A 26,946-nucleotide genomic window follows, 5' to 3' on the forward strand; every position below is an offset into this window, starting at 1 on the left:
CCACTGCTAACTTTACTGACTATTATTTTATACCATGGATGCCTCTTAAGTATTCGGAAAGTAGTGGATGACCAAAAACCATTCATCCCATTTCTAAACATTAATTTTTGACAACCAAGGTGAATAGCAATGCGTAATTCATATCAAAACACAGTAAGTAAGGTGAAACAAGAATGTATGTTTACTATTGTAAATAGTCACAAATTTTAGATTTAACTTTACATTTGTCCACCATAAATTGTCAAAAATTTTGTGATAGCCGGAAACTAGTTGAAATATTTTGGTCACCTAATATACAAAAAAAGATTTTTTCAGATATCACAACCACAGCGATAGTTTTATCTTGAATAAATGAACTATTGGACAGGAATTTGGACTGTGTTGGTTCTTTTACCTGTAGTCTGATATTAAACATTTCACCCAAATATTAAACAATATCTTAGGTCATCGTACCATTACATCTGGTGGACATGAAACTTTGTAAATTTAAATTAACTTATTTTCTTTGTTTACTGTGAGAATTTTATATAGCAATCTGTACTATAAGTTTTTACATTCCTGTAATAATCCAAAACAAAGCCCAAAAGCATCTAACGCCTAAGATGCCTAACTTATATAAAAAAAGGAGATTAAGTAATGAAGGTCTTCCTTTTTTATGTTATGTGCTTTGTATTTGGTTGAAAAAGTTTCTTAATTCTTTCGCTAGGAACAAGGGTTTTTGCTTCCAATTCCAGTCCAATAGGTTTATTTATTCAAGGTTGTATACATTTCATCACTTGCATTGCTGAACATGCCTTTGCTTCACTATCAAACAAAACCATTCTCCAATTATTTAATATGTAATATATTATTCATAAAATGGTCCAATCTAAGTATTTTAAAATAATACTTGAATTAGCTTGATCAAAAATAACCATATTAAGTGGTTGACATAATTTTCTAGATGTCCTCACAAACAAGATATTGAGCAAAAGCTACGTAATTCATCTACTAAACTTCAAAAACGATTATCTTGAAGGTTTTAATTTCTTAAATATTACATTTTAAATAACTTTGGTTAGAGAAGCTAAGAGCTTGTCCATCTGAATATTTTTACTCTCAACTTTATACATAAAGCTTGGATCAGTCTAGCTTTGAAAAAAATCAATGCTTTCACTTGCATTGAAGGTTATTTAAAATATAACCGCCTTTTTTCTTCAAAATATATAAATGGTCCTTATTTTACTCAAAGTCTTATATCACTTAAGTTGTGGTGTAATATTATTTTATCATAACTGAACACTTAAATCAACTCTTTATTAATTTCTCACCAAAATAGAATCATACCTTATAATTAATACTATCACCTCCATGGCTAACAAAACAATATTACATTATGGGCTTATTGTCATATTTCAATACATAAAAAAGTTTGGAATTAACTGTCTTAATTGAAGTCATAAATTAAAATATTTCACTTTAAGCAACCTCACAATTTTCTAGTCTTGAAATGCATTATCGAAAATCAATAATGCACAACTTTCACCAACGGTTAAGAATCACTTGATAATTATAATTACATTTTGACCTGTCAGAAATAACGCCTGTACTTTCATTATTCAGCAACTTTTTAAATTTCTCTTAATTGGTACCAGTATAATAACAAAAATATTAATGGAATTGTTGTCCATTGAAAAAAAATGTTTTAAGCGAAAAACTGAACCAAGCCTTACGCCACCTTTTTGGTCATTAACTTGTTCGAGGTTGAAAACAATGAGATGTAACATGTTATTGTACGAGAAAAAAGAAATTTCCTCAGAGGCTACTATTCATCGTCACCAATTTGTTTGTGCTTTTTCAACTGAACATTTTGCAATTGTAAAATTCTATATTACTCTCTAAATTTATTTCTTAAAATTATGTTGAAAGTGAATGACTATCTTGCTGTAAGTCTTTTCTCCTAGAATCATCCGATAGTAATAAATGCCTATGCTGCTGTCCCACACTTGTCGCTGTTGCAATGCCACTCGATGTCAAAAGTGGTAACTTCAGTGGCAATGCTGATGAGTTGAGAGACATCTGCTGAGTTGCGGAAACTGAATTTCCCTTATTGACATTTTTGTTTTTTGTCGGCACTGTGGTTGGAGAATGAAATTGAAGTTGATTAAGTTGGGCCTGAGTTAACATTTGACTCGCAAACACTTGTTGATAAGTGATTGACTGGGCTGAATTTGTTGTTCCCACTGGCAAAGGAGATAAATTAACAGGTGTGACAGGGAACGCTAGGTTTCCATGCTGAGCTGCTGCTGCTGCTACTGCAGCATTCAGAGCTGTGACAGATTTCGAATAACTTGTACTATGCTTGGTTTTACCTGAATAAAATGAGTTAAAATTAGTAACTTTATTTAAAAAAAATAAGTTTATAGTAAGCATTCTAGGAAGGAATAATTTAAACAGATAGTAGGCAAATATTTATGTATTTCATTATTTCAAATTGAAGATTATGCTGTTATGTAGGATGAAAATTAATTACCACACAAATATTACACTCTTCACAATATTATAAATTACAGAACAGCATAAAATGTTTACCCTTTGTAGTATTTAGAGGAAAACTAGTTGAAGAAAGACAGTCTGGACTTGGGGTGTTAGTTCGTGAAGCGGGGCTCAGTCTAACACTTGTCCCAGAAATTGTACTAGAAGTGACTGTAGTACCACTGCTCCCAAACACATTTTTAGGCGTAAAAAGAGGTGGTAAATTATGTGGAGATGAAGGTCCCCTTCCATTAACAATGGGAGAACTCACACCTGGACTTAAGGTATCCTGAAAATAATTGAGAAAAATTCTGTAGTCTTCAAAATGAGCCTACAATGTTTTAGGTAAATCAGTTCCAGAAAATTTAAGGCCAGATTTTCTGGTGCTAAATATTATTATGGCTGTGTTGAGTAAAACTCAATGAATTTTCTCCAAAGAAATTTTTGTTGAGACCTGCTCAAAGAATCTTGCTTAATGCTTTTTTGGCCTACCTAGTGTGCAAAGACTTAACTAAAATTACTTTTGTAAGTAGGCTAGAGGATAGGCTGAGACCATTGCATGTTATGTCAAAAATATCAACTTAATTTATGCTTTAAAATACGACCAGCCCAATTGCTTTGAAGCTCGAATCACTGATTATATTATATTATGAAGCGTGACCAAAGCACAGCAATTATTTTATATGTACTACGTGCTAAAATCCTTTGACAATTTTGATAGTCCAAATTAGCCAAATAAGTAAAAGGATAACTTACCATCCTCAATTGAGGGCTTGGACAACTAGTGGGACTACTTCCTGAAGAGATCTGTATTCCACTTGACGAAGTGACGTGAGCACTTGATATCGCACCAGGACTGCCATCCAAAAGTAGGCTCAGTCCAAGATTAAGGGGTGATGAAAATGTTCTATTAGACTGAGCACTACTACTGCCACTGTTCGATTTGCTACTTGTTTTTCTAGTTTTGCACTTGGTCCCTTTGGCACCTGATAACCCAGATACAACAGATTCTGCGGGCTTATTGCTATTGCTTGTTATATTCTGCTGTAACCTTAACTGATTTACTAGGCTTGTTGTAGAGTGTCCACTCAGTGTAATCCCCAGCCCTCCAGATGAGGGAGTAGCCAGTAAAGTGGTGGGCATAGCATCTGATGCTCGGCTCACCGTCACCGAATGTAATAGCGTGGTTGTGACTGGTAACTGACCGTTAATAACATCCATTCCGGTCAAAAATACACTGTCTTTCAATGAATTACTAGTTATGTGATTAGGCACACCCGAAGCTAAAACCGAACTATTTACTAACGCTGATCCTGGATTTCTTAACACAGCTGGTGCTAGAGTTACATTATTTCGATTCACAAAAGGCCCAGAAACCTGAAGTCTAGACAAAGCACCCAAGCGTTCTCCAATTAATGGGAAAGATAATGGTAAGGAACGAGCTGTTTGACTGGTAGTATTTCCAGTACTACATAAACTCGAAGGGGTCAACGCAGTCAATGTAACTGTTTGGGAGACAACATTTGATTGAGGATTGGACACGGTAGGTACAGAAGAGTTGGAAGGATTAGAATTTCCATGACCAATAGTTCCATTACTAGTTCTACGTTTCTTGGTGGCACTTGTTGACATTGATGTGTTAGTTGATGTAACACTATTTGAATGTTCTATGCTGCTGCTTTTAAGTCTCTTCAACTTATTTACAGCATTAACCAATTTTGACTTCGTTGTCCTTTTAACTGCACTTGAATTACAAGCAGTAACAGTTTCTGCAGGTGTTCTAGTACTTGTTAAATTTTTACCACTTGTGTGCGAAACCACTGAAGGGGTATTGGTTGTCACAGTTTCAGAGGAAACATTATTCGATAGGATTTGATTTCCTTTGAGAGAAGCACCACTCGCGGAGTTGCTTGATTTATGATTCTTCAAGCTAGTGAATGAGGGAGATGCCACTATGGAACTTTCACTATCATTACTTTCATTGACACCACTTAAATCTAGGCATGAAAAATTGTAAGGATCACTTGTTTCCAATGGCTCACGTATTGGAAGAAGCCCAGATTCAACACAAAGCTTCCTAAAAAGAATAGCATTTAAGATTGAGATATTTACAGTAAAATATCAAACTTACTTTTGAGGCACCTGGGTTCCCTTTTCATGTAAGAAGGCCATTTCCAATGCTGATCTTGTTGAATCGAGTAATCGATTAGGTAAAAACACTCCACTACCCATTCTACGTACTCCAAACGAACACATCTACCACACAATAATAACACCACTTCGTTAAAAGCGAAATAACATCAAAATTTTTTAATTGTCTACAAATTATTTAAGCATCAGGGAAATGATAGGACAGTACCACAACTATTTTACATACAACAATTTGAAGTTTAATGTTTTGGAAGCTATTTATGGCATAAAAGGTTTTCATTTAAAATCTTTTGTTTGTGGTTAATTAGGTAGCTTGTCTCTTGCAACCCAAAAATAAAGCAAAGTAATTAGCTAGAGAGATATGGGTAGTTGAGCAGTTAAATATTTGCCAAGAATTATCATCTATAGTTTTGAAAATTCCTAATTCAAAAGAATAAGGAAAACCTATCCTCACATTCTTTGTAGGGTAAGGTTTTTCAGCAGACATGAATATTTTTAAATTGCTTCAGTTAGATTGAAGAATTCTATGTAAAAATAGCTACAGGCTAATTGTAATGTTATAGAATATATATGCTTTCAGGATATAGTTAGTAGTACCAAGAACTCCACTGTAGGCCAGGAAAAAGATTATCCCTTCACGGGAAGGCTAATGAGTGGGTTTATGAAGCTTAAAACCAATATAAAGCAGTGGCATAGCTGATGGTCTGCAGGGCCCTCAGTGGTGTAGCTGATGGTCCGCAGGGCCCGCGGTGCCTCGAGCTAGGGGGGGGGGCCCGCTAACCATAAAAAAATTAAAAAGGGGGGCCTCATAGAGATGTTTGCGGGGGGGGGGGCTTCTGAGTTCTCAGCTACGCCACTGATATAAAGCGAAATGCTCTCTCTGTGTTACCAAAGATAATGTAGACCTAAATAAGAAAACACTCCCTGGCATGTAGTAAATAGAGTTTACCCACTTAATGTTGGAAAAAGTTTGCTCCTTAGTTACCATGGTAATCTAATATAGGTAACATACTATAGCCACCAATGGAGCCTGATTTTTCAGAGGTTTATGGCAGAAGTGGGTAATAGCTTTGTTACAAAACCGTCAATCGGAAAGCTGTCCAACCTCATTATCTAGAGTACGGATGTTTATATTATCTTTTAAAGCATGTTGAATTACATAAATTCTGGAGTTAAATTAGAATAGTTAGACACTAAAAACGTTTTGTCTTGTGCATAATATACCGCAAAAATAAAACAATGAGATTCTTATTGTGTAAAACTCAATCTCAAAATATTTCGTTTTTCCTGGAATATATGGGACGAGAATAAACACTCACAGCAGCTGGTTTAGGATGATGTGTTATATAAGGCAGGTCTTTATTATGCACTGAATGATTCTTTGTTGGACCATCCGAGTTTATTGATTTTCCAAAATCCAGATCAAAAAAAGAGCCACCATCTAGGTTAAGATCTGGTGTAGCCTTATTTCCGGAAACCGATATCCTATTCAAACCAAACTTATTAATAAATAATTGGATATTAAAAAATTGCAAAAGAAGCGAAAAACATTCTACAGAAAAGGAACCAACAAATGAAAAATTCTGATGTAAACCCAGAGTAATATCTGAAATTTATTGGTTTACCTTTGCAATGAATGATTTTGAGGTGTAGAAATAGACAATGCATTTGTAGAAGTTGAACTGGAAGATGAGTGATGTGCAACTTTGGAAGACCCTCCAGCATTTATTTTGGAAACCCTTCCAAGACTAAGAACTTTATGTAAATTGGCTATAGTCTGGATGTGATTAAGTTTGCTTGAACCTTACAATTAAAAACAAAATTTAAGATTTATTTTCCAGGTTCAAAATGATAGAAAATAACTAGTTAAGTCTTTTACTACCCCTGCATACCTTGCATGTTTCGTGAACCAGAAGATCCATGAACATCTGTGTTGGAACTACAGCCCTGACTATTAGAACATCCATTACTGGAGATATTAGCTTGGGAACTTGTTTGAGTTGGCTTGAGCTGAGCTTCTTTGGCAGCTCTGTGCTCAGAGAGGAGCTCATCAAAGTTTTTCTTACGACCTTTCACAGCTCTCCGTAAAGACAAAGAGTGAGTCTAGAAAGATCAAATAAAAAACAGAAATGGTAGTTTAAATAGATATTTTTATAGAAAATATCATACTCATAAATTTGAATGAAACCAGCAATTATTTGATAATTATCAAATAATTGCTGGTTTCATTCAAATTCTGGGAGCACTCTGAGCAGTCCAATGGAAAAGTCTATTTGGGGTGGAATATAAAGAAGTTTGAACTTTTTTATATTCCACCCCAAATAGACTTTTCTATTGGACTGCTCAGAGTGCTTTCAGAATGCCCCATATTCCATTAGGCAGCTCTGTGACGGATTCACATATTCCATTTAACTTCTTGCTCTTTAGCGGATGGATTGGAATGTATGCCTCTCAAGATCAAGCAATTTTTCCAGATCACTTGGATTGCCAATGGAATATCAACTTAATACATTTTTGCTTAGCTTTCAGAAGATCGCAGGAGATTGGCTGCTCTGTAAATATTTAGTATTTTTGGGAGCAGCTCTACCTAACACCCCTGCCACTTCAGTGCTAGAACCGAGATGTCACCGTCAATCGTGAAAGCACTCTCAATGGAAAACGTAATTAAATTTTGATAGCCGAAGTTTCAAATTGTTCTGATTTGTAAAGAAATAAAACTATTGCCTTAAAACAATGTTTGAGCTGTAAAGTAGGTCTAACATAACATTTAAATTTGCAACTTTTAGGAAATAAAGTAAAATTACATTATCATGTACTGATATTTATAGAAGGTTAAAAAGTTAATATTTAGTAAAAATGAAAGACTAAATGCTTGCACAAAAAAAGAGGACATTTTGGAGCCAGTTTGGTAAATACTTAATTTCATAAATTATTTTTTAGAAACTAGCAATGATAGCAATCAGAAGTATCCAAGGTATGGCACAGTCTCTATGGTATCCCAAAACCACATTAATTTATGAATGTAGAATGACAACTCAAAACTTTTTTGTTTTTTGTTAAACAAAAGATTAAGTCAGTTAATCATAAAAAACAATTCACCTCTAAAATATTACCAAATCTTGTAATCTTACCTTACAAGTAAGAGAGCGAGTACAAGGTTTTCCAGATTCTGTTACAAAAACACCACAATGCTTGTTAGCGTCATACTCCCGGTCTGAAAAAAAGGGACAAAACCTTCAGGACTACTGATATTCCATAGATATAGATGGGGGATTGAGTCACCTATGCAAAAACCGTTTAATATGCTACGACATACTACTTTAATTATAGATTTAATTATAACTGAGCTTATATATTTACTAATTAAAACAAATTAAAAGAAATCAATCAAAAAACCAATACGAATAAATACATTCATTGTGGAATTGTTAGAAGTTGAAATTAAGGTACTGGCGCAACTTTAAATCAGACAGATAATGCCAAAAAGTTTGACAAATAAGTAATTTGGAGTTGGAAATTTAATGAGATTTTAGAAATTTAAAATATGATTTGTAAAATGAATTGGCTCATAATGTCATTTAGATTTTTTCTTATTTATCTAACAAATAGGTTTCATAACGTTGCAGTAAATGTGATATATTAAGGTATGAAGTTCTTTCTCTTATAACATACTTAATTTTTTAATTTAATTAAGTTATAATTTTAGTTATACATGCATTAAGAGATTCATAGAGTTAGTTATAAATAGGGCACTAAGCCAATGTAATATATATCCCTTAAAAATGTACTTTACCTAAGTGGGTAAGGCCTCACGAACAAATTTCATGCATGAGAATTCTCAATGTTAAGATAGCAAACGCGGCTTCCTAATTGTGCCATCAATGAATACAACTTTTTGGAACATTCCAATTGGATACATTTTTAGACCATTTTGGCATCCTAATGCGCTTTGTTATTTATCACTGACTTACCTTTGCACAACACCAATTTCCTTTCTTTAGAAGATTTTTTGCATTTACTCGGTTTCTTGTTAACAGGATTACTAGGTACAGCCATAGTCCTTTTCAAAACTTCATTCGCAGCCTTTGGAGAAGGGGCAATCTTACGGTGGCTGTTAGAATTAGCAACTACCACGGGTAATGAAGTCTCTAACACACTACTGGAGAAATTTGAACCACCAGGCCCTGGCCCAGATGTTCCTTCGTAAAGTACATTATCACTAGGACTGTTTTGAACGCACTCTAATTCATAATTTAAATTATGAGAAAGGGAAACGTAAGAATTGGGAGAACTAATTGACACAACTGAAGGAGATGACGTATGATCTTGTTTATTATCCGCATCATTTGGTGACGAGCTACCGGTTGTAGTTTTCTTCATAACCACGCTACTAGGCATTCGTTCAACTCTCACAACGGGATCTATAGAGTGATTCTTTTTAGATTTGGAGTCCACTTTGGATGATCTTCCATTATTATTGCCGCCAGAGTTTGAGACTACCGTCTCTGGAGTATTATTTCCATCAAACGTATTATTCCCGAACGAGTTGGGTTTAGCCAATTGACAGTTTGAAAGAGACGAGGAAGACTTAACTCCTCCATAAACCACTTGATTTGAGTAGAGTGAACCTGAGGAAGCAGTGGATGATCTGCTAGGAAGTAAAGGCAAAGTTGAAGAATTTCCACTTCGGTTAGGTGAAGGTGCCGGGGCATTAGGTCCTGAACTTCCACTACTTCCACCTCCGACAGATCCACCACTTCCACTGCTGTTTTTCCCATGATGGTGTTGAGATTGAGGGTTAGACGAGGCACTCTCCCTACTACTATGCGAACTTGTTCCATGGCGGTACTCTATTAAAACAAAACACAGTGTGTTTATAACTTTAAATAAAATAAATAATAATAATCAGCTAGGCTAATACCCAAGGCACCACCTTAGGCCTAAGTCATTGAGCGACTTTTAAAGCCTTCAATTCAGGTGGCCGGGTTACAATGCGTAGGAGGGTGGTGGCAAGCCCTTCATGTCACGCGAGCCAACGGCTCCCTAGACTAACTATAGAGAGAAGCTTAGCCATATGAAAGATAATATTTTTAATTAAAAAATAGTGGTACTGGAAAACTATATATGTATATAATTTGAACATCTAAGTATTCATTGCCCACTGCTACAAAAGCGGCTTGGATAATGGGTGGGGCAACTAAGTCAAATGTAAGACGTAACACATTTATTCAAATTCATTAGCTGGCGGCCATAGACTTACCAAAAAATGCAGTTTAGAAACCAAAATTAGTTCTCACACCTAAGATCTTGTCATGTTGTTTGGGAAACTGGTCTAGTTCCACATAAATATGGTAATTAGATCGTTAAAAAAAGAGCAAAGGAGGTAATAAGTGAACTTCTATTCGAGACAAGGCAGCTGAAAACCATGCCAGTTTCTACGATAATCATCAAGGCCACCAGTCTTCCTTAGACATTCCAAGGGTATACATATAGTTTCCTAGTGATGCTTAGGGAAAATTTTCCTTTTATGAAAATACCATGTTACAAATAAGAACTAGCTTTTGGAATTTATTTAACTTGAAGCATCTATATGTGTTTGCTTTAAAAAGCCAATCTAGAAGAAAGTCTAGCATTTTCGGCAATGAGGAAGATTTCTCTTTCGACTATGCTGAAGATGGCACTACACAACATGAGAGGCTTGCTTACTTCTGTTTGTTTACTAACGGCGCGTGACTCACACTCGTTGTCATATGTTATTATAAGCTCACCAGCTAGTGTTAGTTGCAGGTGGTTATATAAGTCATTGTTAGTGCCATCTTCAGCATAGTTGGAGTAAATATCTTCCTCATTCTGTCCGGCCCAAAGTTACCCCAATTGAACCCAAAATATAATAATCCTGAACACTTCTGCCATTTTATCTATGTTTAGTAAAAAATAACCAGTTATTGTCACAAAATAATCCAAGGCCCTCCTAGTAAAACCAGTTCATTTATCAAAATTTGGTTTGAACTAATTTTACAATTTAAGAGTGACTCATAACTTTTTGTATATTTTCACAATATAACCACAAAACCCAAAAAATATTGCGAGTCTCCTAGCTTTAGATTTAAAAATGTCTTCTCATGGTGTATTTGTAAATCGGGATATATTTTAACACGAAGCTTATACATAAACAAATGTTTACAAATAAATAAATAAAAAAGCATATGCAACATAACAAATGTCTACCAAGAAGCAGCGTACTTTAAAAGGCACATTGCAAACCATTACCATACAAAAGTGCCTCGTTTGAGGAAATCTTATTTTTAAAATTGATATTGGTTATTTATAACAATTAATTAGTAAATACAGGTTAAATACAGTAAAAGCATGATATCATTAACAAATATCATGAGTTTCCACTAATGCTCACCTATTAATCAATAACAAATTTCACATACCCAGATGTCCGGAGAATGCTTGTGGCTTGACAACACGGCCACAAAGTTCACAAACAACCAGGAAGAAATCGTCCCATGTTGGACAGTATCCAAAAAGGCCCATTTCTAAAGCAAAACATATCTATTATCTGACAAAATCAGTTACTAAATCTCCAAAGGACAATCATATTACTTTGCATTAACCTTAAATTATACTTAAAAAACCACCACTTGATGACATTCCTAGTGAAATATGTACCCAGATAAGGGCTTAAAGAAATAATAATAAAATTGTAAATCACACCTAATAACTGGGGTTACTAAGCACTACAGACAAATGTAAATCTTGTGTTTTTCTACATTTCAAACACATTAAAACAACAGCTTCTCAGCTATTAGGTAGCTCTTTTGCAACTGAAAAGTTGAATAAAACCATCATTTCTTGTGACATTTTGCGATAACTTTTATACATGTGGACAGTGGCATAGCTAAGCCAGTGCACTTAGTGCCTTAAGTATAGAAGGGCCGATTTTCATATTTTGCAATGAGACTCAATTTTTCTAGCTACGCCAGAGCTTGGCAAATCTTAAGGCTGTTATTTCTTTGGCCTATAGCACTATTATTCCATAAACTATTTGGTTATATTGATAAGATTCCCTACATTTGATTTATTAGATCTTTTGCGCTACCAGTAATTTTTGCAGAATATGACTGGTTTTTCCATAAATATGCTTTTGCAAAAGTAAAATGCTATTTGTCAAATTTATTGCTCCTTACTTTTTCAGTTATTTTATTTGAATGATTTTGCATATTACCTATAGATTAATTAATATACTCTGCTTTCCTTAAAGCTCTTGGGTAATTACAATACATAAAAATATATTTAAAAAAAAAAGGATTTCAAGGCCCCACTCTGTGCGTAGTTCCATTTGAAAAATTGGATCACCTAACTTAAATCAGAAGCATTTAAGTCATGCCAAAATAATTTAAACGCAAAATGTGTTAGGAAAATCATCAATGGGGACTAATTTAGTGTCTTGCTGTCTCTCAGGAACACCTGATCAGCAAATTCTAACAAAATTTGAATTGGGGAATGATAGAAACTGTGGCTGGAGATAGTTCAATTAATGTTTCACCTGGTCCATTGGCATGCGAAAGGTATGCGCTTTCAGATTAACCATTGTCGTCCTCATAGTATTGTTGCCCTTTAACTCTAACCCAAAATAATATTGAAAATGAATCAGGTTGTGATGAACTCTCACTAAGATTTGAAACTAGGAAGTATGAGGTGATATTGGGGGTGCAGTGCACCCAGAAGTTCATTGTGCTACCCCTACCATTAAACTTTAAAAGCAGAGAATCCACTTCATTCATGTCATATAGGTGTTTCATTTTCAACTTGATGCTCAAACGTTTGAGCTGTGACATCTAGGAGCAACAAACACAGCACCGCACATAATGAGAACTCTACCCGTCAAAAGTAGTGCATTTTCTTGTTTACACTTTTTATTGGTTAGATGTTTTAGCACCCCCACCTGTATAACGTTTAGTGTAAAGGCTCGTCCAATGAAAGTTGTACACAACTCTTCGTTAGCGGGTTTTAAGGTTAGCTGCGTTCTCCTTGTGTGGGGCTGGTGTGTTTGTTGCTCCTAGGAGAAAATTTCCTCCTATACAACCACTCAGATGCATATTTAGTTGACAATTCCCTAAAAATAGGCCAGCTTCTAACTTAACACTGTTTTAGTGCAGATCAGTAGCTTTCGTATGGCGTATGCTTGCAGTTCAAAAATACAGGCAAATATCATTAACAAAATATGAAATGAAAATAAGCTTGTTACAATAATAACATCTACTGAATTAAAAAAATTGGAATGGTACATTTACAACTAAAGTAAAATCTATGCTGAAATTATCACTAACTGATGTAAGACAGCAACATACAAGTATAATTTACATCCGCTATTTCTCCTAACAGATCATCTGTCAGACATTGTATCATTATTGTATACTATTACAATTAAAATCTACAGTCCATAATTGGTAGTATAAATTAACACTGCTATTACAAAAATCAATAAATAACTCTTTAGTACTGCAAAATGAACAACAGATTGTGTAAGTATAATTCTTATAGTTAACAGTAACCTAACGAGAGCCCATATGTCAAAGGCAACAACAAATTAAATAATACCCAAAAGACCAGACTAAAAATAGAAAAATTAAGGCAAAACCAGTTTCCACTCCCCCTACTAACAGTCAGGGCAAACGTAATGCAGTTATTTCATTTGCTATCACCCTATATATCCCAGATAGAATTATTCCATTTGCATTCTTTCCCGAGGAAATGTTAATATTGGGCAATGAATTGAAAGAGGTAGAAAAATACCAAAAGTTAATTAAAAATTAACGAAGCAAAAAAGATACATTAAACAATCATTGATAATAAATATAGTGAATCAGGTTTCACACAAACCTTCCTTTCTTAACTTCATAGCATCGTTCTCCCTTCTCTTTTTCCAATTCTTTTCTTTTGCAGCATCTTCTTCTTCCTCATCTAGGAAAAAAAAAGTAGGATGTCATTTTTGTCATCATCACTAAAATCTTAAGCCTTGCATTACAATATATAGGAATATAAAATTATGATATCGAATTTTCAACGATAAAATAATTTTATATTATAATATCAATTTTAGGAACTAAAATCTTAGTCACTAAAGAAGACGTATTAAGAAACGTATGACTGTTTGATACAATCATCTTGGCCTACAATTTCTAAGCCTTGGCGTGCATTAGGCCAAATCTCCGATGGAACTGAGGTTTAATGATAGATGATTTAAAATATTGTAATGCTAATGGCAAATAAAGATCCCAAAGTAAATAAATTATATGTAAATAATAGCTCACTCCCAGAATTTTTAAATCCAACAATATCGGCCCATGAACTCCAGGATTGACCTTCTTTTACATTAGGATTATCATCCATCGCCGCCATATTGAAGTTGAGGTTTATTTTTATTTTAAATACATTTTAAAAGGACTGGAGCCTGGCTAAGGCCTATTGGCTTGCCCATTGGTCAAAGTGATCCATTTTTGACCAGTTTTGACAACTACGGTTCAGTAACACTAGTTAAACAAAGATAACGTGTAAAATAGGCTTTGCAAGCTGTATTGCTATCAAAGTTGCAAAGTTGTGTGGAACAGAAAAAGTGATTAAAAACTAGTTTTATTGAAAAACCTATATAATTAATGATTTTGGACTACTCCTCCATGAGGAATTTTTATTAACGCAATGTCATGTCTTCCTTAGTGGATAAAATAAAATTGGCATTAACTGATAAAAATCTAAATATAAGACACCAACGGTTTAGTTGTTTCAAAAACTGCCAAAAAGTCTAGAAAAAACTTTACTTTTATTGGATATAGCATGGGCCAATAATATATGAATATCTTTTATTGGCGAATATCGCGACCGAAACAGCTCTAGGTGGCGATGCGGTGCCTTAGTTTTCCCGCCACTTCTTGTGTGTGTAGCGTCTGCTAGAGCCGAAAATAAATACATCTGGGGTCTATGACGTTCTGTGTTGTATTCTAATAATAAAACTAGTAACTTCCGAGGAAAATATTATATATTTTTATATATTTCAGCGCGATTTAAAACTTTGATTGTTAGTACCGTCTGCTAATGCGCGACCTGTTACTGCTTCCGTCTGCTGCCGAATGAGGGAGTATCCATAGTTTTCGGTCGCGAATAGTACCTTCCATCTAGGAGCAACAAACACAACACCCCACACAAGGAGAACGCAAGCCGTCAAAAGACGTGGATTTTCTTGTGTACGTTTTTCATTGGCTAGACGCTTTAGCGCCTGCTGCCATCGGAAGGGGAAAATTTGGAAATTGTCCTCCCCCCACCCGTAAAACGTTCAGCGTAAAGGCTCGTGATGCTCGTCCAATGAAATTCGTACACAACCCTTCGTTAGCGTGTTTAAAGGCTAGCTGCGTTCTCATTGTGTTTGTTGCTCCTAGCTTCCATGACCGTTCAAAATATTAATACAACAAGTTTTAGTTGGTATTACCACGGCCAACTTTGATCACGCGCTGTTCGCGCTACAGGCTACAAAGGCCAACCCATTCTATGTTAACCTATGAGCATATGTAACATAATTACTCATAAGTATTCCACTGTACCTTTATTCCATTCAAAAATCTTCACTAACGGTTTGATTCACCACGAACCAGTAAAAAGGTGGACTACGTTAGATTTTAACCTTTTTATTCACCCTAGTAATTTTGGGAGTCACGCTATTGGCTAGTAACATATTTATTTACACCAATGGAAAACCTCGAAATTGAGAAGGAATTTTTTGCGTCGGAATTTAAGTCAGCCCAATGTAGCTTTATTGAAATTTATAAACTCGCTCGGTTTGTGCGGATGAAGTTAAATTATGAGTAATTTAGAAAAATAAAAGGTTGGGGAAAATGACCAATAAGTGATCGCTTTTCAAAAATGGAACAAATCGTCGAAGTGGGTTATTCGGTTATTCCACCTGTCCAGCGTTTTTACAACCCATATCAAGCCTAGAAGAGTTAGGCCTAGGCTCAAAAGAATCTGCAAAGACTCCAGAAAAGCTCAACCTGAATTTCAACTATTTTTTCCAATAAACTTGCTTCTTTTATTTGACAATGCAAATTTATTTTAGAACGTGAGTCTCCGAGAATTTCATTGATTTGCAAATTAATTACATTAACAGAACTTGACACTATATTGTAGTTCAATTTAGCTCCTAACTTCCTAAGCCTAGGTTGTTCAAACCAGTTTTTAACTAAAATAATTGCCGTCGGTTTATCCAAAGATAATTTATCTTTGGTTTATCGGACGTAGAGCTAATTATACGACGGCATTATCGGCATTTAAGATTCGATGACGTCAAATATGACATCAAATATGACGTCAAATATGACATCAAATAAGACGTCAAATATGACACCAAATATGACGTCAAATATTACGTAGGGTACGGATGACGCAATATCTGTGAAACAAACCGTTAGTGAAGAAATAGAGCTAGTGGCATACTTAAGAGGAATTATGTGACATGCTATGAGCAAAAGATATGTTTATGGTTTGAGCGCCCCTAGTGGAATATTATTTTTAGAATAGTTTTTGCATTGAAGCCAATACAAAAACGAGTGTGGCGCTGAACTCCTACACGTTATAGTACAGTTTAAACTAGGAGGATTCAAGTAAACCGAGTTTTCATATTTCTAGGTTTAAAGGGGGAAATTATTTGCTCACGGAATTTTGACAAATGAGTTGGCCGCTGTAGCGCGAGAGATCAAAGTTGGCCGTGTTATTAGAGAATCATTCTGGTCCCTTTGTTAGTGAAATGGACTCCACAAAAACGTATCTGGTGGCCACCTCGCGTAGAGAGACGTTGAATAACGTGGTTAATGTTCAAACTGAAAAAACTGGTAATTGGAATAAGGTGCAGCCTGAATATTGTACCAAAACTGGGATAACGTGGAATCGAAATAAGGTGCAGCCTGAATAACGTACCAAAACTGGAATAACGTAGAAAGTACCATAACTGGAATAACGTAGAAAGTATTAATAAAAACGTTACATTTATAATTTTAGTAGATACCATCTCACAATTTCCATCCACGATTTGCTAGAATGCGGGGGGTAATGGGGCTGCAGACTCCCGATAAGAAAAATTAGATATTTAAAGATTCAGTTCTACTTAGAGGCTTGCGCCGCCGCTAAAAGCCGCCACTGCCGATAATTTTGAACGCGCCGATCACGCCGCCATCGATTGCTCGAAAAGCGGCGCACGCCGCCGATACAAAGAACGGCGCGCCGCCGTTTCTTTTTTTTTCTTTATACACTTTTTTTGTTATATTAAGCTTGGTTTTCATTTATGCGAAAATAAGTACATTTGAACACGACGTTGAACGTCAAATTTTGGTTTTCCGATTTCGGTCGACGCAGAGTAATAGCATTTTCACTTAGCGTCAATAGATTCCAGCATTGCTATCTTGGCTATAGAGTCACTTATATAACCAAGGCTTATCCACATTTTAATTATCTTTAAATTTGAATGTTGCTTGGTTTATCGATATGTTTTCTAAAATTGCATTATAATAATCAGTCGCGGACTGGGTCTAATGTTCAAACAAACAGCTAGGAGACTAAGGGTCCCAGCTTTAACAACTATAACGCTACCATGTTTACGGAGGCCCACTTCATGAACGGTCCATGGGATCCACGCCATCGGGCAGGTTACCTCTATGGCCAATCCGAGACTGATAATAATTTTTTGGTGGAAATTCAATAAATGAAGCATTTGATATACTGCATTTTAGACGTCCAATACGTTTATAAAATCACATCATAGTATCTTAAATTATATTTAAATGGAAAATAACATATCAAAATAGCAATATGTATGTTCACCGTGCGATGATAACCTTTGGCAGCAAAAATGATATTATTCGTAACTCGGATTTATTTCTGATTGGAAGGCTTAGCCAGAATTTCGTCAAAGGGGGTCCAAGAATGTTAATATTAAGAGGGGTGTCGAGAAGGGAATGTCAATTAAGTATACTCATGGCAGGCCCAGGGGGTTGACATTGAACTATCCTTGTCTACGCCACTGCAGAGCGTTATCGTTGAGCACGACCAAAAAAATAAAAAGCCAATATCGAGCCTTCATCCGAATTTCGACCCGGCATAACTGCAAATAATTTTGGATGTCGTTTGACGTCAGGCCAGTGGCCTACCTCGGAAGGACCATGGACTAATTAATGTGCTTCGCCATTAAAACATTAAAACAAACGTTTTACAAATTGAGCCAGACCCACGTGTTTTCCAGCTGCTGAGCTACATTTGTATTTTCCCTCCCCTCACCCCTTTTTCTTCTTCCCCGGTTATCATTAGTTAGTTAGTTCCTAACTCCGCCAGAGCACACATTTAACAATCGCCCGAAACAAATATTCGGGAACGGGGCGTCCCTGTGCGAAGTACATTAATTAGTCCATGGAAGGACTAGTAGGAGTGGGTATTTGCCCGTGCCCTTCTGGTCGCGTGTTATTTAATCTGTCGCTACAAGAAATAGCTCTAAAATTTATACAAACGTCGGCGTACGCCGCCGCCGCCGGTCATTTTGTCCACGCCGTAGGTCTAAACGCCGGCGTAAGCCGCCGCCGCCGGTATATTTTGGGTCAAACGCCGCCGCCGACCCATATCAGATCGGCGCAGGCCTCTACCTCCGACCAACCCCCTTAAAGGGAGAGTGATCGAAAAAAACAATTTGGTCTCATAGAACAATAAAAGTAAAATATTGGATTATCTACGCTAGCGTCTACTTGAAAGAATGAGACCAAAAAATCCAAAGCAGTCGAACTTAGGGCGTGTTGCAAAAGTCTGCTTTGCTAGAATCAAACATGTTAAGTTCAATGGGTTAGCACTTTGGCTAGAGGCCCTTAAGCTGAAAAGTATGCGACCATGGGGACAGAATCTCCGTCTTGCCATATTCTTAGTACATAAATACATTCTTGCAATAATATGATTTATGCAGTTGTTAATAATCCATATTAAATATCTGCTCTGTCCAACGATAAGAAATCACGTAGCCTCAACAGTTTGCGTATTAGTTTGCCTACCTGTGTCTACTAAGGGTGTATGGGTTTGCCCACTCGAATACACTGATGTGGAACTAATATTACGGCCTGGGCCGTCTTGTTTCTACTTCCAATAGATTGATGAAAATTTTACCAATAATAGGCGCCTTAAATGTTATTTTAATAGTAAAGTATCTAATTTTTCTTATCCGCATTCCAGTTTATTTGTAAACTGAATAAAATTTTAACTAAAGCTTAATTTCCCAAACCATCTGTAGTGCCATGTCATTTCTTTTTGTCGATTTTCAATCAGTAGCCCCGCCAGGATTTTTTCGCGAGTAGGCACTGCGTGATTAAGAGGCCCCCCATAAAAAACTCCTTTGTAATTTTTGTTGTTCTTTAACTAGCCAAATTGTATATAATTATTTAAAATTTTATTATTATTAAATCAATAAAATTTTTATTATTATTAAATTAATAAAAATTTTATCATTATTAAATTAATAAAAATGTTATTATTATTAAATTAATAAAAGTTTTATTATTATTAAATTAATAATTTTTTTATTATTAAGTATATTATTTACAAATAAATATTACCAACTTTACTTTTAATCGAAGAATTCCACCCTACGATTACCTCTTTACCCAAATTCATCAACTACTTATTTAGGCTTGTCTCCCCCATTGTTAAGTGGGAAGACTATAGTGGCCATTGTCTAGTTTCGCGCTATTTCAAGCTGAACTGTTTTATTGTTGTGTTTTAACTTATTAAATTAATATTGATGTGTAAAACAGCCTCTTGTTTAGTGCTTTAAATAATTTTGACAATTTTAAATTTCAAAGTAATCTAATTATTACGTTTTAATTCGGACCCCCGGAGCTAAACACGCTGGGCGGGTGTGTAAGTGTTCCCCTGAAGTGCTAAATCCTGTTGGGCACATAAAATAATAACTTCCACGTGTGTAGATAGGACCTCTCTGTTTCTAATAACGTCTAGTCTATGGTGGTCGTTAACCTGCCAAACTATTGATCCACGGGATTTGGATTCCATGTAGTCTAAGTACATTTTGTAGGCTAGTTGGTGAGAAGATTTGTTGGAAGTGAAGTGTTCTTCGAATTGTGTCCCCATGTTTTTCCAATCCGAAAATCCCTTTAGAAATGCAGTGTTTCTACTGCCTAAAAAATGACGGCAACAAAAACAATACACTGCATCCTTTGCAACTGAATATTCAATCATTTGATATTTGTCATACCAAGAAGAATTGAAAGCTCGATTTTTACCGCCAATTAATCTTTTAGGAAAAGGATTTAGTTTAGGCTGAACTGGAAGGCAATCTTTATCTAGACTAATATCCAAGTTATTCAACGCGTGTAAGCCCATTTATTTTGAATTGGACACGTTGTTTGATGTATTTTGTGCAAGGTTAGAGTTGGGGTTTGCAATTACTTCTGCAATTTCTCCTTCATGAGTCAGTTCCATTTCCATATCAGTACTGACGTTTGGAAGAACTTCAGCAGTATTACTAAAACAGAGACTGTTATCAGTCTCCAAGGATTCTAAACCCTTTCCTAATTCTTTGACTAGGTTTTTCTCAGAACTATAGTTATGGCTTTGCGCCGACGATTTCAAAAAACGTGCCATTGCACCTTTCTGATTACTAACGAAACTATCTTCCCTTTTCCATTTTTCTAATTTTTGGGACCCAGATAAAAATTTTCTGGTACTCATATTTGAAAATGCTACTATTATATACTAATAGCGAAATAACCTTAAAAAGGTTTAAGAAAATAAAGCTTAGTTAAAGCTATGTAGTCTTTAATAATAACAGCTATATCAAAGCCCTGAAAAAAGCGGTTTGAATATTTTTACTAGAATAGCTAATTAGCCTTGAAAAAGGCTTTTTGAATAATTTAGCTAGAATAGCTAATTAGCCTTGAAAAGGGCATTTTGAATAATTTAGCTAGAATAGCTAATTAGCCTTGAAAAAGGCTGTTTAAAAATTAGCTTAAAACAGCTAAATAGCCTTTAAAAAGGCTGTATTGGCAAAGTTAGTCTCGGAAGAGACTTAGAAAAAATTTGACTGGGAGATAATCGAAATTGAGAACTACCTGTTTGTTCAGGAGCAGAAAACGAAATGAAGAAACGCGCGTTATCTGGGACAAGTCCGACCACCGAAGGTCTAGGTCCTTTCTCTGCGATCAGTGGTCACTGATATCACGTGATTTCGCAAAAGGGACAAGGAGTAAAAAAGAAAAAACCCTAATCCCCAGGACGCTCTCTATTCAAAGTAGTGACTGGTACGATGGTTTACGCTTCGACTTCAGCTCCGCTGGGATTTCCCTTCGTTTAAGCGTTGCAACGGTTGAAGTCGTATTAAAGAAATCCAGTTTCTCACTTTATGCCCCCTTTTGTAGAATTCCTAGAAACTAAGCTTATGTTTATTGTGTTGGTTGGAGCTAAGTTATCACTGAGGCGAACAGGTGGTTTTTTTGGCTGCTTTCCTTGCACGACGGACTTCCCCGTCCCGGGCCAGTCTTTTGTCATATACTCTATATCAATGTTAACAGAGTACACTAGAGGTGTCAACGAACCGAGCCAGTTCATGAGGGCTCACAACTCCGCCCGGCTCAATGTGAATCGAAGCGAGTCGAGCTAGCAGTAAACAAGTCGAGTGTCGAATCGAGCTAAAAATTATCGAACCGAGTTTTAGAGCGGAAAACGAGCCGAGTCGTGAGCTGAGCCAAAGTCATATCGAGCGAGCAACGAGTCGATCTAGTTTCTTGACGAGCAAATCGAACCACAAGCTAAGAATTAAATTAAATTTATACATTTCATTAGTTTAGCTAAGGCTGGACTGGTTACGTAAAGGTGCGGTGTAAAGTTGCCTTAGTCGGACGTAGAGTTCCTAGTTCTGAACTAGGTCGGCAAACTGTTTCTTGAGAAAAGGCGCGAGGAGCCATCGCCTTCTTGCCCTAAACGTCAGTCTGGCCCTGAGTTAAGCGGCCTTATTTGCCGAATCTGAAGAGAATAAAGAACTCCAACCACCGTTTATCCTAAATCGATTTATATAGCAATTCTTGGTTGTCTGAAGCTTGTTAAAATATTTTAAAATATTATTAAAATGTTCTTATTGAACTAGTTTCGATTTTGAACCAAAAAAAAAACACTAGTTCATTGTAAAAATTAAATTTAGGCATCGACAATTCTTCCTGATTTTACTTTAAAAATGGCAACTTAATGTCTAACTTCTTTCTATTTTTAATATTCGGTGGATTTTTACCTTGCCTTATTTCATTTAACTGTCTTTTTACTCGGACTGCATTTGCACTGATTTGAGGTTCAAAATAATAGTACTTTATTTGTAAGTAACTACATGCTGAAATAGCGTAAGCGCTTTAATCGGGGCCATCACCATTCTGAAACATTCGGTTGGCTCTGATAAACAGCGCGAACAAGAAAAACCACGCAATAACCGAAGAAACAACTACGTTAGGTAATAATACGCGGTGTACCGGTCGATAGGACTTCAAGGTCACGAGATTGCCGATACATATATACCGCGTATTATTCCATAATAAAACTTTTAGTTTTCCCCCAGTATAGTGACTCTCTTTTTTACTTATTCGCGTTTTTATAAACGAAGAGCCTGCAAGGGTCTCACTACTCTGTACTCAGTTTTATTTTAAAGTATTTTTGAATTCGGCTGACAATAATTAGCAGTATAATAATTAGTTTACCTTACATTTAGGTGTTTAAGTGTTTATTTATTTTCACGAACTAGCTCGGTTCAATGAGCGATGCCCGAATCGAACCGAGCAATTTTACTCGGAAACCGTTTCGAGCGAGTTATGTTTTGAGCGAGCCTTAGACGAGACGAGTCTTAAACGAATCAAGCTATACATGAGTCGAGCGCAACTCAAATAAGGCTCGGCGAGCTAAAACGTCACCCGAGCCGAACTCGAGCCGAGTCAGTTTTAATCGAGCCTATGTCGAAGCGAGCCATAAATGAGCTGAGCGCATATCGAGTCGGGACATAACCAAGCCGAGCAATTTTCGAGCCAAGCTAGAAAACTCGACTCAGCTCGCTCATTGACACCTCTAGTTTCGATAAGAAAGTGCCAACCTTATTTATTACTTCTGACCATACACGGTTTCGATAAGAAAGTGCCATACTTATTTGTTACTTTTGACCATACGTGGTTTCGATAAGAAAGTGCCACACTTACTTATTACTTCTGATCGTACACCGTTTCGATAAGAAAGTGCCACACTTATTTGTTACTTCTAACCACACACGGTTTCGATAAGAAAGTGCAACCCTTGTTTATTACTTTTGACCATACACGGTTTCGATAAGGGGGTCGAAATTGGGGCGGGGGAGGCGAAGTTTGAGGTTAACTTGACCCTAAAACTCCGTAAATATACGTAAAATAACGCTGAAAAAGGAACGATAATTGCGACAACTTAACTAGACAAAACCCCCCGCGTGAAATTTGAACAGAGCGGCGTAACTTGGTTGGTATAGTCGTCGGTTTTTGGAGATTACGTGACCAGCGGCTATCTGGGTTCGAGTCCCGGCGCCGCCAATAAAATAATTTATATGATTTATTTTTCGCAGCTCCATCTACCGTGTCGTTGGTTTCCACACCAAACAAACAAACAAACAACACTTAACGACAATCCATCCATAGCAATAGTCCCACTTCGATATATATATATATATATATATAGAGGCCTGCGCCGATCTGATATGGGTCGGCGGCGGCGTTTGACCCAAAATATACCGGCGGCGGCGGCATACGCCGACGTTTGTATAAATTTTAGAGCTATTTCTTGTAGCGACAGATTAAAAAACACGCGACCAGAAGGGCACGGGCAAATACCCACTCGTACTAGTCCTTCCATGGACTAATTAATGTACTTCGCACAGGGACGCCCCGTTCCCGAATATTTGTTTCGGGCGATTGTTAAATGTGTGCTCTGGCGGAGTTAGGAACTAACTAACTAATGATAACCGGGGAAGAAGGAAAAGGGGTGAGGGGAGGGAAAATACAAATGTAGCTCAGCAGCTGGAAAACTCGTGGGTCTGGCACAATTTGTAAAACGTTTGTTTTAATGTTTTTATGTGCGAAGCACATTAATTAGTCCATGGTCCTTCCGAGGTAGGCCACTGGCCTGACGTCAAACGACATCCAAAATTATTTGCAGTTATGCCGGGTCGAAATTCGGATGAAGGCTCGATATTGGCTTTTTATTTTTTTGGTCGTGCTCCACGATAACGCTCTGCAGTGGCGTAGACAAGGATAGTTCAATGTCAACCCCCTGGGCCTACCTTGACTATACTTAATTGACACTCCCTTCTCGACACCCCTCTTAATATTAACATTCTTGGACCCCCTTTGACGAAATTCTGGCTACGCCACTGACGCTCTAAGCCTTCCAATCAGAAATAAATCCGAGTTACGAATAATATCATTTTTGCTGCCAAAGGTTATCATCGCACGGTGAACATACATATTGCTATTTTGATATGTTATTTTCCATTTAAATATAATTTAAGATACTATGATGTGATTTTATAAACGTATTGGACGTCTAAAATGCAGTATATCAAATGCTTCATTTATTGAATTTCCACTAAAAAATTATTATCAGTCTCGGATTGGCCATAGAGGTAACCTGCCCGATGGCGTGGACATAAAAATCTCATAGGTAACTAGAATGCTTCCGTGTAACTGGCAAATGGGCCAAACGCCGTGGCAGACGATAGCCAGATCTCAGCCAACCAGAGCTCAAATAGTGGTTCTGCCAAGAATTTAATGTCACCAGAGAGAATGACGTCACCTATCTTCAGCTATAGTAGCGGATCCAAGGAGGATTATTATCCTCCTTGGCCGAAGCACTCTACGGCCTCTCATTGGCTGAAGGTTCAAGGCGAACTGGCGTCAAGCTCGGCCGTAGGCGGCCGCATTCTAGTTACCTATGAGATTTCTATGGGCGTGGATCCCATGGACCGTTCATGAAGGGGCCTCCGTAAACATGGTTGCGTTATAGTTGTTAAAGCTGGGACCCTTAGTCTCCTAGCAACCAAAAAACATTAGACCCAGTCCGCCACTGATTATTATAATGCAATTTTAGAAAACATATCGATAAACCAAGCAACATTCAAATTTAAAGATAATTAAAATGTGGATAAGCCTTGGTTATATAAGTGACTCTATATACAAGATAGCAATGCTGGAATCTATTGACGCTCAGTGAAAATGCTATTACTCTGCGTCGACCGAAATCGGAAAACCATATTTGACGTTCAACGTCGTGTTCAAATGTACTTATTTTCGCGTAAATGAAAACCAAGCTTAATATAACAAAAAAGTGTATAAAGAAAAAAAAGAAACGGCGGCGCGCCATTCTTTGTATCGGCGGCGGCGGCGGCGGCGGCGAGCACCGATTTTCGAGCAATCGGCGGCGGCGTGATAGGCGCTTTCAAGATTATCGGCGGCGGCGGTGTTTAGCGGCGGCGCAAACTTCTGTATATATATATATATATATATATATATATATCTCTCTCTCTCTCTCTCTCTCTCTCTCGATGTGGAACTAACAAGTTGGCAAGCCAAAATATACCTCTCCTCGGAAGAATTGTCCCTAGTGGTATTAATTTCTTGAGATAACCCTTATAGATATATCTCCACAATTTAGAGTTATTTGTTTAAAATGTTATCCCAGTTCTATCCCGCCCGGTATAAAATTTAATTATAATTAGAATAATTGAGACGAAACGACCAATTTTAATTTATTCAGAATATCATAAGTTAAGTAGTTACAACAGTGAGTTAGGCACAATTGCATTAAACCCTTTTTACAGTACAAGTTTGTCAGTTGAATATAATACAAAGCAAATTTTAATGAAAGAAATAGCTAAAGAGGGTATTATAACGACCGTTCGCTTTTTGGTTTATAATTTTAACGGAATCGGGCCGATTTTAATTAAACGATAGTTTATCGAAATTTTGTTAAAATAATATTCCCCAAGGCCGCGCGATAAATTTACGAGAATAATTTCCCGTCGCCGTTATATCGCAAATTTAGTTGTTTCGGGATTGCCAGAAATTTAATGTTGTGGGCGAGTGATTAGAAATAAAATGGCAACCAGAATTATGCAAAATTATAAATGTTTATTTTTATTCAGAACAGTCTATGGAACGTTCTAGATTTAACTTTCATCAATAACCCAACAATAAATATCCCTCCTACGTAATTGTACAGAACTGGTACTTAAGTGTCCAAGACTAGATTTGTCTTAGTTCATCGTGATTGAAAAATAAACCAAAACACACTTACACTTAAGTAAATGTCATAAATTATACTGAGTAATTTTAACTAAATTCGAACTACCTTACTATAAACTCTTGTCTTAATTAACAGCTGAGAGCTGTTCGCTACTAATATCTTCCAATCTACTTAATTAGCCTCACAGGTTGAGTTGATAATTTCAAGGGTATAATTAGGTTATTCCAATTCAAAAAACAAAACAGTCAATTTTATCTTACAGCTGACTTGAGTTAGTTCACAATTACTTTAACACTTTCAGTCTTAAACACGCACTGTTCATACACTTAAGTCCATTCGCTCACGTTCCAAACGCGAAACACAATTTAACTCTTTTCTTGACCGAAGACCGAACATACTAATTAAAACCGCAAAGTTACCTCATAACTTCTGACCGACACCAGGACCCCGTCCTGTAGTAGTTCGTCTGACCGCCAAGAACTAAGAAAGACTAATCTCCAGATTAACGGCAACGGCTTTATAAACGTCAGTGGTGGATTTACCATAAGGCTGAAAAGGCTGGAGCCTAGGGCGGCAGATTTTAGGGGCGCCAAATTTGGGGACCGAATTTTTTTAGCCGTCTCACAGAAATCAAAAAGATTTCTGTGAGACGGTTTTCTGATGTATTGCAACTAAATACATTTTCCGGTGACTTTTCCCTTTTCAATTTCATTGTACATTCAACGTACCGCAAATTTCTATAAGTTCTCTAAGCTCTATGCTAAAACACCCAGTTCCCGGCCCACCACCAGTAATCGGCTTCTGCGTCTCTGCCTGTACTTTGTATGAGTGAGAAGAGAACACAATTGCGGCATATATATTTTACACTACCCCCCACTCATACAAGTCCGACTACTGGTCAGGGGTGGCGAAATAGGGTACGCAGGGTACGCAACTGCGTACGGG

At 36.6% G+C, this 26,946-nt stretch overlaps 1 protein-coding gene across 1 annotated transcript; it reads right to left on the reverse strand.

Moving 5' to 3' along the window:
- Nucleotides 1–953: 953 nt before the first annotated feature.
- Nucleotides 954–14,142, reverse strand: LOC149964381 (uncharacterized). The gene is made up of 12 exons (XM_090180764.1): nucleotides 13,989–14,142; nucleotides 13,558–13,638; nucleotides 11,106–11,210; nucleotides 8,637–9,515; nucleotides 7,797–7,879; nucleotides 6,558–6,768; nucleotides 6,291–6,468; nucleotides 5,985–6,150; nucleotides 4,646–4,770; nucleotides 3,271–4,591; nucleotides 2,572–2,803; nucleotides 954–2,351 (listed from the first exon to the last, which is right to left on the reverse strand). Exons 1-12 carry the CDS (start codon nucleotides 14,074–14,076, stop codon nucleotides 1,897–1,899), a joined length of 3,924 nt encoding a protein of 1,307 aa, XP_090036890.1. The 5' UTR covers nucleotides 14,077–14,142; the 3' UTR covers nucleotides 954–1,896.
- Between the last annotated feature and the right edge of the window lie 12,804 nt (nucleotides 14,143–26,946).

Source organism: Leiobunum rupestre, chromosome 1, assembly GCF_980474605.1.
Source record: "Leiobunum rupestre chromosome 1, qqLeiRupe1.1.hap1, whole genome shotgun sequence".
In the NCBI taxonomy this organism is placed as follows: Eukaryota; Metazoa; Arthropoda; class Arachnida; order Opiliones; family Sclerosomatidae; genus Leiobunum; species Leiobunum rupestre.